The sequence below is a fragment of the Nicotiana sylvestris genome, chromosome 10, assembly GCF_000393655.2.
Source record: "Nicotiana sylvestris chromosome 10, ASM39365v2, whole genome shotgun sequence".
In the NCBI taxonomy this organism is placed as follows: domain Eukaryota; kingdom Viridiplantae; phylum Streptophyta; class Magnoliopsida; order Solanales; family Solanaceae; genus Nicotiana; species Nicotiana sylvestris.
In genome coordinates this window covers 8756943-8769627 of record NC_091066.1, presented here as the reverse complement: position 1 = coordinate 8769627, position 12685 = coordinate 8756943, and the positions used below count along the sequence as shown (strand labels likewise).

The 12685-nt window shown below is 36.0% G+C and overlaps 1 protein-coding gene across 1 annotated transcript; it reads left to right on the top strand.

Moving 5' to 3' along the window:
* Positions 1-213: 213 nt before the first annotated feature.
* On the top strand, positions 214-5449 carry LOC104231488 (putative late blight resistance protein homolog R1B-16). The gene is made up of 5 exons (XM_070158549.1): positions 214-1183; positions 1272-1919; positions 1961-2858; positions 2959-4088; positions 5160-5449. Exons 1-5 carry the CDS (start codon positions 214-216, stop codon positions 5261-5263), a joined length of 3750 nt encoding a protein of 1249 aa, XP_070014650.1. The 3' UTR covers positions 5264-5449.
* The last annotated feature ends 7236 nt before the right edge of the window (positions 5450-12685 follow it).

Here is a 12685-nt window from a genome sequence, read left to right as displayed (position 1 = left end):
ACAATAGCTGGAAAGTAAAAGTTCCAGAATATAAAATTCTAAGCAAAGAGAACCCAATGAGAACGAAAAACCTAAGCACCAAGTAGCATAAAATGTTGTTTAGTATGTAAAGGCTTAGTATCAAACATCAGAGTTGCTCTCCTTCTTCCCCTTTGCAGTTCAACTTCATCACATTTTCTTTTAGTCACCAATTTTGAGAAAATAGGCAGAGAGATGTCTTCTAACCAATATCTGTCATCAAAGACTCGTCTTTTTGAACGTCTGCAACAACTTGACAGTATTTTATACTTCTCTGAAACTTCCGTAGAAACAATGAAGTTCGTTAAACAGGAATTCAAATTCCTGGATATTTTTCTCAGCTTGCAGAGCTTAACGGATGAACCTGACATGCTAGATGTCACTGAGAAAGTCCAAGCTCTGTTTGAAGATGCTCTAGTTGACTTTTCTGAACTACACCTAGCCGAGTACTTTGATTTTTGTACCTTTATGGTACAATACAAGATTTGGTTGATAAAGATGGAAATTAGAGCCAAATACTCCTTTCCTAGGATATCATTATCACTAACTTCAGCCAACAAGGATGATATTGCTATTCCGACATATGTGACAGTGTTTATTGATGCTGTGATCGATGATCTTCGTGATCTAATGAAACTTGGTGATCGCCATTTAACTCTTGATGTACCTGAAACCAAGAAACATACAGATCATGTTCTCAGGGAATTGATCATTCTGCAAAATTTCGTCTACTTTGTTTCAGAGAGACTCATAGAGCCTCTGAGCCAACATCTTAATTTCTTCACTCATGTTTTAACTGTGGTCGGACACGCGTCAATGCTTGCCTGGTTGTATTTTTCAGGCCATGGCTACGAAGATCAAGATGTGGCTCTAGGTGAAATCATGGTTTTGCTTTTCTTGCAAATGAAAATTAAGCCAGCTCAACCATACATCCGCAAGATCTATGTTGATGTCTTGCAATCTTTAAAGTCGACGATACAACCAGGATGGTATCCCAACATCCAAAGTAAGCATGCAATTGACAGTGAAGGCAGTTTTACGGCAACTATTCTACACAATTTGGTAGACCTACCAACTAATAGTAACTCCAGTTGGATAGTTGCTTTGAAGGATCACTTGGCAATCTTTCAGGAGATGCTCAACTTCTTGAGAGCCAATGTCATCTGTGTGCCGATACAAGATCTTCAGTTTCTTCTTCAAGATATCGACACTGGTTATTGATGTTGGACTTCTGGTTTATTCGTTATATGAAGATGAAGAGGAGAAGGAAGACAAGGCACTGGGAGAAGGGAACCCTTCACTAGTTCTTGATTTGTCAGGCAACATTCAACGTATAAACACAATGATCTACCTTACCATTCGGAAGGCATTTCAATCTAACTTGCCAAGGATTCATGGACTAGGCTATGTTGATTTCCTTTTAAACAACCTCAAGGAGTTCCAACACCGCCATTCAGATTCACTAGCTTCTGTCACGAACCAACTTCAAATAATTCAGAAGGAACTTGAGGCCTTGCAACCCTTTCTAAATGCTGTTGCAAAAGAGCGAAATAATGTCCTCAACAAAATTCAACGTTGTGCGACACAATTGATTGATAAAGCATATGAGGTGGAATACATAGTTGATGCTTGTATAAGCAAAGAAGCTCCTATCTGGTGCCTCGAGCGTTGGCTCTTGGATATCATGGAGGAGATTACTCTTATCAGAACAGAGGTAGCAGAGATTCAGGAAAAGAAAATGATTGGCAATGCAATGAACACTGACATAGATCATACGTTATCAAATTCGGGGAGGACTCCAAGGATGAATGAAGAAATTGTGGGTTTCAAGGATGTCATAGAAAAGTTAAGAGACCAACTACTAAAAGGCACCAAAGAACGAGATGTTATCTCAATTGTTGGTATGCCGGGTCTAGGCAAGACGACTTTGGCCTATGACTCTACTCTGACAGGTTAGTCATTTCTCACTTTGACATTCGTGCACAATGTTGTGTGTCTCAAGTGTATTCACGTAAGGACTTGTTGCTGGCACTTTTACGTGATGCTACTGGTGAGAATTCTGAATGTAGCGAAAATCGAGCTGATGAATTAGCTGATCAGCTTCGCAGAACTTTATTTTCCAAAAGATATCTTATCCTTGTTGACGATGTGTGGGAAGCCAGTGCATGGGATGATCTAATAGGTTGTTTTCAAGATTCCAATTATGGAAGTAGAATTATTCTAACAACCCGAAATCATGAGGTTGCCAATTACGCCAGATTTCAGAGTGATCCCTTTCCGCTTCGTATGTTTAACAATGATGAAAGTTGGATGTTACTGAGGAAAAAAGTGTTTGGGGAAGAATTCTGCCCTCCTCTCCTAAAGAAAATTGGGCAACAAATAGCAAAAAAGTGTGGTCAGCTACCTCTTTCGATTGTTTTGGTAGCTGGTATTCTGGCTGAGATGGAGAAGAAAGAAGAATGTTGGGAACAATTGGCCAACAATTTAGGTCCTCACATTCACAAAGACTCGAGGGCCATTATAGAACGAAGTTATCAGAGTTTACCCTATCATTTAAGGTCTTGCTTTCTTTACTTTGGAGCATTTTTAGAGGACAAGGAGATTGATGTTTCAAAGTTAACATGGTTGTGGATCTCCGAAGGATTTGTAAAAAGTTGTGAGGGGAAGAGCTTGGAGGACATCGCAGAAGGTTATTTGGAGAATCTTATTGGAAGAAATCTAGTGATGGGAACTAAGAAGAGTTCTCGAGGTAAGACCAAAGAATGTCATATTCATGACCTATTGTATGATTTCTGCAAGGAGAGAGCAAAGGAAGAGAATCTTCTCCTATGCATAAAACGGTAATATGCCAATTAGTAGTACACTTTCGGTTCAATTAATTAATTAGTCAAGTTATATTGCTAATTAATCTTATAAGTTTACTAATATCTGTATTTGCAGGGATCAAAATGCTGATCCTTCTTCCCCTGTCTACTGTCACAAGCAACTTGCTCGTCGCATGTCCATTTATGGTGACGGCTATCCTATTGGAGAATGGAGCTCTAGTTTGTCACACGTTAGCTCTATAATTTTGCACAATGATGGCCTTGCATTTGGCAGTGTCTCCCACAATTTTCACAGTTTCAAGTTTCTTAAAGTGTTGGTTCTGGAGTTCACTAGAATTGATTCTTTGCCAACTGATCTAGTTTACTTGAGGTATTTTGTTGCACGAACTCGGGTGTCGTCAATTTCATCGTTCATAGCCAACCGTTGGAACCTTGAAACTCTAATATTACGCGGTAATTATCAGGCACACATTTCACTACCCATTTCACTCTGGGACATGGTTAAATTGAGACATATGCATATTACCAATTGCAGCTTCACCATAGAAAATGCAGAAGAATCAATTGAGAACTCCAAGAAACTTTATGATCTGAAAACTCTTTCGATTCCATGTTTTTCTTGTGTCCTAGAATTGGAATTTATTTTGAGAAAAACACCAAATCTTCGGAAACTGAGTTGCGAAGTCACTGGTGTTGTGAACTTTCAGTACTATGTATTGAATTTTCCAACAGGGATTGAAACACTGGAGATTCATCATAAATGCGTCACATCAATGTTTGGCACCCTCCCCTTTTGTATCTCAGCGCCAAATCTCAAAAACTTGAAACTAATCGGCTTTTACCTGCATCCTCAGCACTCATCAGAAATTGCTTTGCTTCAGAACCTTCAAGTACTCAAACTACATTGGGTAAACTTTAAATTTGGGGAATGGAAAGTGAGCAACGGCGACTTCCCTCAACTCAAAGTCTTAAAACTAAAGCAAATAGATTACCTTAGAGAGTGGACTGTTGCGAATGATGCCTTTCCTAACCTTGAACTCTTGGTTTTGTGTGATTGTAAATATCTTCAAGAGATCCCTTCTTGTTTCGGAGACATGTGTTCTCTAAAGTCCATTGAGGTAAAGGATTGCGAAGAACCTCTTTACAAATCAGCAAGGGATATCTGGAAAACACAAGTTGAAGATTATCAGAATTATGGCTTTGAGCTCTTCATGGACAAGGCAAAGAATAACAATTTATATCCAGGTACACTACTGAAAAAATTCAGTTACATACATTCAGAGTCTCACTTAAAACCACTGTTAAATCAATTCTTCACTTTCTCTAACATGCCTTTTACTAATTATTCTTTTGTTTTGACACCTTGGTTAAAGCTCTGGTATTTTAGGTATTATCTTATTTATTGCAAAAATTCTTGAAATAGAAGAACTATCAATTGAAAAGATGAATATTTTAGCCCAAAAAAAAGGAACGCAAGAAAACCTACATAGTTTCTATCAATATAAACAATTAACTAGGAATAGTTAGAAGATGGAACTTTATAATTTACTTATTTAGAATAGCATTCTGGTAAAATATATTGGATAGTCATACTCTATCTTTAAAAAAGAAGATTTCTTTAACGCTAAAAAATGACTCATTAGAACCAATTAATCTTTATGAAGGAAAACACTTAAGTAGGAACTGCCCTCCTGGTAACTATTCTTTGATCAAGACAAGTTGGTTGAAATGACTATATGTGCTACCACCAAGAGTAGTGGTGTGGGGTGGAGCGGATTCCTCGAACCCTTAATTAGAGGTATAAGATTCGAGCATGATAGTGGAAAAAATTCTGGTATGCGCTTTAATTGACTTCACGTGGTGCGATCCAGATTAGTGGGGGGCCCAAAGCAGGTACTGGACACCTGGTGGAACCAAAAAGAAAAAAGATTATATTTGTTGGAAGAGTCAAGAATAAGGCATGTTTATGAACTAAACTATCTATGGAAAAATCATCTTTTGTTATTTAGTTGTCTAAAAATGAATATAATGTGTGTTGTTTTCCTTTTTGTCACTGAACAGAGAGGGCCTTACAATATTATATTGCACTAGTGCAACGGTACCCTCTAGAAAACTAGTAGGGTGAATACCAACATAGTAGGACATAAACCCACACTAAATTAAGAATTGAACCTGAGATCTCGTCTTAGCCAAGGCTGCATTGTGGAAAATGTGTGCTAAAGCAAAATACTGTACACAAACTGAGAAAGACCATAACTTTATCTACACATTTTCTTCATGTAGAATTAACAATACTGATCTCTTTTTCTCCAATAGATGATGATGACGATGGTGCTATTACTGCTACTGATGATGATAATGGCGATGGTGATGATGACGACAACGAGGAGGAGGATAAGGAGGAGGAGGATGAGTATTAGCCTAACACAATTTGAAGATCATGAACTTCTAAGTTAGTGTGTTTATTTTTTTTTTATAAGAAAACTATGAGGCCTTCCATTCATTTAAGGTTTCTGAGGGAAACAGTTGAATCGTTTTTTCTTTCTTTTGGTTTATGGCTAAGTTGTTATTTGTGTTTAATGCTTACTACATGTCTATTTTACTTAGCAATAGTCTTTATGTTTTGAGAAAGTAGTTATAAATTGCTCAGAGCATTTTGCTTTCCTAGCTTTACCTTTGTGGATCAAGATAACATCCATGGACCATGGACCATGGTTTACAATATTAGTGTTTTAATATGCTATGATTAAGCTCTTAATAATGTAAGATAGTTCATTAATTGGTTATTAACTTCGTAAAATGTTGAGTTTAACTGTGAACCAAGTATTTTAAGTTGTCTTAGGTGTATGATCTTGGTCACGGGTTCGAGCCGTGGAAACAGTACTCTCTTGCAGAAATGCAGGGTAAGACTGCATACAATAAACCCTTATGGTCCGGCCCTTCCTCGGACCCCGTGCATGGGAGCTTAGTGCACCGGGCTGTGCTTTTTTCTGCTTTTCATCAGTTCACCAAATTGTTGTTATGTCACTGTGCCAAAATCTTGCTCCTCTCAATACCCTGTTTCTTCTTACCAAAATAGTTTATGTTCTCAACTTGGGAAATTGTTCCTCTTACACATTAATCATGTGTTATAATCATAAATTTCCCAAGAACGTATAGCAGTAAAGAAGCCAACCTCAGGTTCTTCTTGTTGATGATTCAAGGTTTTCTTTGTCGGTTTATGAAAATCAGGTTGATTTGGAAATCAAGTATCATCCATAGAGACATACTTTCTTTGTAAATGGTGCTATAGCCAATGCTCTTTCGACAGCAAATTACTTGAATCAATGGTTAGAGGGAGTCCCTCCAACTCAAACACGAAATCAATGTTGAGAGAATTAACACTAGACAAACTTGCGTTTAATGAACAATAGACTATAGTTATAAACGTCTATAAATGCTTAGGAGAGAAACATCTGCATTAGTTGCACACAAAAAATGGCATTTCACTACACGACAACATTTTAAAAGACTTTTCTGGAACTAGCTCGCTTCGGGGCGAAGCACTATCAAAACACCCAATAGTTACTATGCAAATCATGTATTGAATTTGCCGTCTAACGCTCAACGCCCAACTGTGTACCCTAAACACGTCTAACGCTCAACGCTCGGGACACGCCCAATAGTTACTATGCAAATTATGTGTTGAATTCGCTAATTAGCAATGTTGACTCTCAAAATTCTTTAGCAAATGAATCTATAGGAATATGAAAATAGTGAATAACTTAAATAACGAACCATAATAGTGTTGCATATTTACTAATTGAGAATATCGTGAGGATGAATATCATTTGAATATTTCTTCTGAAACTAAATAAATTTATATCTTTACTTGCTAGATCTTCTTATTTTATTTCTATGCCTCTCAAAATTATCATGTATTTGTTATTTTACCATATAAAAATAATTTTATATTTATTCATGAATGAGTAATACTTTAAATTACAGTGTTGATAAAATTTATTGAATATTTACTTTTAAGGAGGTAAAATATGCAATTTGATAATATTTTTTAAGAAATTATAATTTTTAATTGTTTGAAAGTTAAGACGTTGTAGTTAATTTATATTTCATAGTACTTTAATAGTATTACATTATTTATACTTGTAATACATGCTAGATATTTTATTTTATAATTAGTTTCTTTAATTTTTTTTTAGTTTTCTTGAACTTTTAATGTATCTTATATATATATATTATTTGTGTTATAATGCTATATTATCAATTCATAAATTTAAAAAATTAAAAATCTGTCTCGAGGCTTTCGCATGACCCCGTATTAAGTAAAACAACCCGCCTCAACACTGCTACAGCATTTGCAATAAATTTAGGGGTAAGTATTAATTGAAATACCTTATTGTATTAGTCCAACAGGAGCAATACAACATTAGTACAGAGACAAAAATATGCCGAGAACAAAACATAACATTAGATCACGTATTCGACATTTAATAGGCAAATGCAAGTCTGTCAAATGCCATGAATAAAGGAAAAAAGGCCAGATATATCCTTCTATTTTTAAATATTGTTTATACTTAACCTCCATATACTATAGGAGTAAAAATACCCCTGTCGTTATAATTCTTATCAAATATGCCCCTATTTCTAATAGAGATCTACTGTGGCGATGACTCGGCTATTAAAACTCCACATGGCCTGACATTTAGGTGAAGCGGATGCCATGTGGCATGCCACTACACCACACTAACCTTAATTATTTTACCCACTCCCCTAACTGACATTGAGATCCATCCATTAAAGAATCAACAAAACTAACAAAAACCCATCTAAAAACAATCCAAAAAATCCCAAATCAAGAAGTTTCAAGACAGAATCATATGAGTTGATTTCGAAAAAAGCTACCAAAATAAATTTTAAAAACAAAAGTACCCCAAAAACAGATATGTCACGCAAAAATCTGATTGTGGAAAAGAATAAGGTAAATAATGAAAGAAACGGTGAAATCTCATATGTTGGGTAGGATTCCTGTTCCCAACTCCTCATTTGAAGCACACATATTATCTTAGTTCATCAAAATATTCAAACTTGCAAATGTTATATGTTAGAATTTTAAGTGAATCTGTGTGTTCATATGAATAGAGAAAAGTCTAGTTCTTTACACCCTTTTCATAGTGTGAGTTGTAAGCACGTGATTTTTACCCTATATGAGAATTACTCCCAAAAAATTCAAAATAAAATGATTTTCCTTGATGTGCAATTTTGTGATATTTTTGAATAATTATTTGTATTTGTCTGTGCATGTTTATTTGTTAAATTAATAAAAATACAAAAATATGTCGCATTTTGCATGTAGGATTTAATTCTACAATTGTTAGTAATTAAGTTTGTTTTACAAAAATTAAAAAATTACAAAAATAGGCATTGTTTGCATTTTTAGCATTTAATGTCCAAATATACAATTTTATGCTTAATTATTACTTAATTGTGCGTTAATTGTTATTGGGAGTTAATTTGCGCTTTTATAACTTAATTTAATTCTTAATAATAATTTAAGCATTTTTAGAATTTAGTTTTAGAAAAATAAAAGAAGAAAAGAAAACAAAAATATAAAGAAAGTCGGAATTGGGCCTCTTCTTCAATTTCAAGCCACGGGCCCAAAAAATGGCCCAACCTTCCCTATGACCCTGTCCATTTCAAACCGGGTCGACCCAGTCCATAACCCAACATCCTATTATCTTACATTTTACAAAACAAAACAAAAAAAAACAAAGAAAAGAAAACCCTAAAAAAGGGTTAAGCCATCCCCCCCCCTCATTTTGCTTCATCTTCTCCAAGCTTCACCAAGCTCCAACCATGGCTGCCCTTTGCCCTCCATTCTCACGTCCAAACTACTCCTAGCGTCCTCTTCGCCGAGCTCAAGCTTGAGCTCAGATTGCCATGGCTGCCCCACCCCATCGCCACCTGCTTTTCCGTCCAAACGCCACCACCAAACGACCAAATCCTACTTCTTCTTCGTGTTTCATCGTCAACCCGTCGCGCTGCTGCTCCGTTCTCCAAACGACCAAGCTACTCCGTTCTCCAAAACGCAGCAATGAGAGCTGCTCGAAACCAGCCCAAAAACGAGCTCCACCGTTGCTCCGTCGTGCTGCTGCGTCGTTGCGTCTTCAGCTTCACCATTGCTGCTGCTACTCACGTTCTGCTTCAGCTGCTTCTCGCCGCGTCTGCCTTCGTCCTCTTCGTCGAGCTCAAGCTTGAGCTCGACATCCATGGTCGCCACTGCTTCATTCCGCTTCAGCTTCCTCGTCATGCTGCTCACGCAGCTGTTACTGTTACTGTTTCTTCTCCTCCTTCCAGCTACCTCGTCCAGCTTCTGCCTCATCGATACAGGCAGCCATGGCTGCCATTACGGCGCCTCAACATCGAGCTTTGGTCCGTCGAGTCTTTTGTACGTCAACTCGAGTTGGTCGTTCAACGAAAGGTTCCGTTTCTCCATTCTTAATACCTATTGTTAATTTGTAAATGCTTTACATAGAAATGACAGCCTTGTTGCACCCCCGATTTGTTTGGATTTGTTGATAAATTCATGAAGGTGACAGATTCATGTTTGTTATGTTTGAAGTTTGTTAGTTCTTCATCAAGTAATTTAATCTCGAGTGTTTATATTTTAGTGTGAATCGTTCATTTTTGTTATGATGTTTGTTTTAAGTTGAAGTTAAATTGATTATTTGAAGATTAGTGATTTGAATATGTTTATTTATTTTGTTTAAGTTTAATTCGAAGTTTGAACAAAGTTTGTTTGTTATTGTTATTGAATATTTTCATTCATGTTTATACTTTGTTTGGTTGATCTTGAATCTGAAATTTGTATAGTTTGATTTCTTGTTTTATTGTTTATCATTTATGATTATTTCTTGAATTTGTCTCATAATCTTGTTTAAGTTTAATATAGGAATTGTTGGTTGTAATGTTGTTAGAGTTGATTTTAAGTTCAATATTATTGAATTTAGAAATCTGAATATACTTGTTTGTTGTTGTTGTTGTTGAATCTGAAAATAGGTTTGTTTGTTGCTAAAAATATTGTTCAATCAAATTTTAGTTGTTCTTTGTTGTTCAATTTGTGTTCATGTGATTTGTTGTTGAAATGTTGAAGAAATCATGTTCATGTGATTTGTTGTTTGAATTTGTGTAGAAATTAGTCATATTGGCTATATTTTGGTTGAGTTTGATTAATTGATTGGTTATAGCTGATGAGGGTAGTTTGGTAAATTGTAGTACGTTCGGGGTAAAATAGTAATTGCAATAAGGTCGGAAGGGTAGTTTAGGAATTGTACATTTTGTAATTTTTTATGTTAAGCATGGGGGACAAAAGGTAATGGGGTGTAGGTGATATAGTTGTTTAATATAAATGGGGGACAAGACAAAATATAGTGGAGAGGAATATGATAATTGTTTATGGTAGGCATGGGGGACAAAATGAACAATTACCATATTCCCCTCCACTATATTTTGTCTTGTCCCCCATTTATATTAAACAACTATATCACCTACACCCCATTACCTTTTGTCCCCCATGCTTAACATAAAAAATTACAAAATGTATAATTCCTAAACTACCCCTCCGACCTTATTGCAATTACTATTTTACCCCGGATGTACTACAATTTACCAAACTACCCTCATCAGCTATAATCAATCAATTAATCAAACTCAACCAAAATATAGCCAATATGACCAATTTCTACACAAATTCAAACAACAAATCACATGAACATGATTTCTTCAACATTTCAACAACAAATCACAAATTGAACAACAAAGAACAACTAAAATTTGATTGAACAATATTTTTAGCAACAAACAAACCTATTTTCAGATTCAACAACAACAACAACAAACAAGTATATTCAGATTTCTAAATTCAATAATATTGAACTTAAAATCAACTCTAACAACATTACAACCAACAATTCCTATATTAAACTTAAACAAGATTATGAGACAAATTCAAGAAATAATCATAAATGATAAACAATAAAACAAGAAATCAAACTATACAAATTTCAGATTCAAGATCAACCAAACAAAGTATAAACATGAATGAAAATATTCAATAACAATAACAAACAAACTTTGTTCAAACTTCGAATTAAACTTAAACAAAATAAATAAACATATTCAAATCACTAATCTTCAAATAATCAATTTAACTTCAACTTAAAACAAACATCATAACAAAAATGAACGATTCACACTAAAATAAACACTCGAGATTAAATTACTTGATGAAGAACTAACAAACTTCAAACATAACAAACATGAATCTGTCACCTTCATGAATTTATCAACAAATCCAAACAAATCGGGGGTGCAACAAGGCTGTCATTTCTATGTAAAGCATTTACAAATTAACAATAGGTATTAAGAATGGAGAAACGGAACCTTTCGTTGAACGACCAACTCGAGTTGACGTACAAAAGACTCGACGGACCAAAGCTCGATGTTGAGGCGCCGTAATGGCAGCCATGGCTGCCTGTATCGATGAGGCAGAAGCTGGACGAGGCAGCTGGAAGGAGGAGAAGAAACAGTAACAGTAACAGCTGCGTGAGCAGCATGACGAGGAAGCTGAAGCGGAATGAAGCAGTGGCGACCATGGATGTCGAGCTCAAGCTTGAGCTCGACGAAGAGGACGAAGGCAGACGCGGCGAGAAGCAGCTGAAGCAGAACGTGAGTAGCAGCAGCAATGGTGAAGCTGAAGACGGAGCAACGGTGGAGCTCGTTTTTGGGCTGGTTTCGAGCAGCTCTCATTGCTGCGTTTTGGAGAACGGAACAGCAGCGCGACGGGTTGACGACGAAACACGAAGAAGAAGTAGGATTTGGTGGTGGCGTTTGGACGGAAAAGCAGGTGGCGATGGGGTGGGGCAACCATGGCAATCTGAGCTCAAGCTTGAGCTCGGCGAAGAGGACGCTAGGAGTCGTTTGGACGTGAGAATGGAGGGTAAAGGGCAGCCATGGTTGGAGCTTGGAGAAGATGAAGCAAAATGAGGGGGGGCGGATGGCTTAACCCTTTTTTAGGGTTTTCTTTTTTTTGTTTTTTTTTGTTTTGTTTTGTAAAATGTAAGATAATAGGATGTTGGGTTATGGACTGGGTCGACCCGGTTTGAAATGGACCGGGTCATAGGGAAGGTTGGGTCTGTGGCTTGAAATTGAAGAAGAGGCCCAATTCCGACTTTCTTTATATTTTTGTTTTCTTTTCTTCTTTTATTTTTCTAAAACTAAATTCTAAAAATGCTTAAATTATTATTAAGAATTAAATTAAGTTATAAAAGTGCAAATTAACTCCCAATAACAATTAACGCACAATTAAGCATAAAATTGTATATTTGGACATTAAATGCTAAAAATGCAAACGATGCCTATTTTTGTAATTTTTAAATTTTTTGTAAAACAAACTTAATTACTAACAATTGTAGAATTAAATCCTACATGCAAAATGCGACATATTTTTGTATTTTTATTAATTTAACAAATAAACATGCACAGACAAATACAAATAATTATTCAAAAATATCACAAAATTGCACACCAAGGAAAATCATTTTATTTTGAATTTTTTGGGAGTAATTCTCATATAGGGTAAAAATCACGTGCTTACAGCTGCCCCTCTTTGCCCGAAGACACGAAGGGTTTTCGTGCAAAGATAAAGCAAGCGATTTTTGCCCATCCGAGTACTCCGTGTGAAGCATTTTTTGAAAAATATTTGACCGAACCTTTGCTTCAGAGGTTTCCTACATATCCTGGGCTAAACAGGAATCAGGTCAATGTAGTTCGACTTTTTATGACAG

Excerpts from the sequence above, each read along its gene's own strand:
- LOC104231488 (XM_070158549.1), top strand. The coding sequence starts at position 214 with ATGTCTTCTAACCAATATCTGTCATCAAAGACTCGTCTTTTTGAACGT. Across the intron at positions 1,920-1,960 it reads AGATGTTATCTCAATTGTTG|ACTCTGACAGGTTAGTCATT; the intron begins GTATGCCGGGTC and ends GCCTATGACTCT. Across the intron at positions 4,089-5,159 it reads GAATAACAATTTATATCCAG|ATGATGATGACGATGGTGCT; the intron begins GTACACTACTGA and ends TTTCTCCAATAG.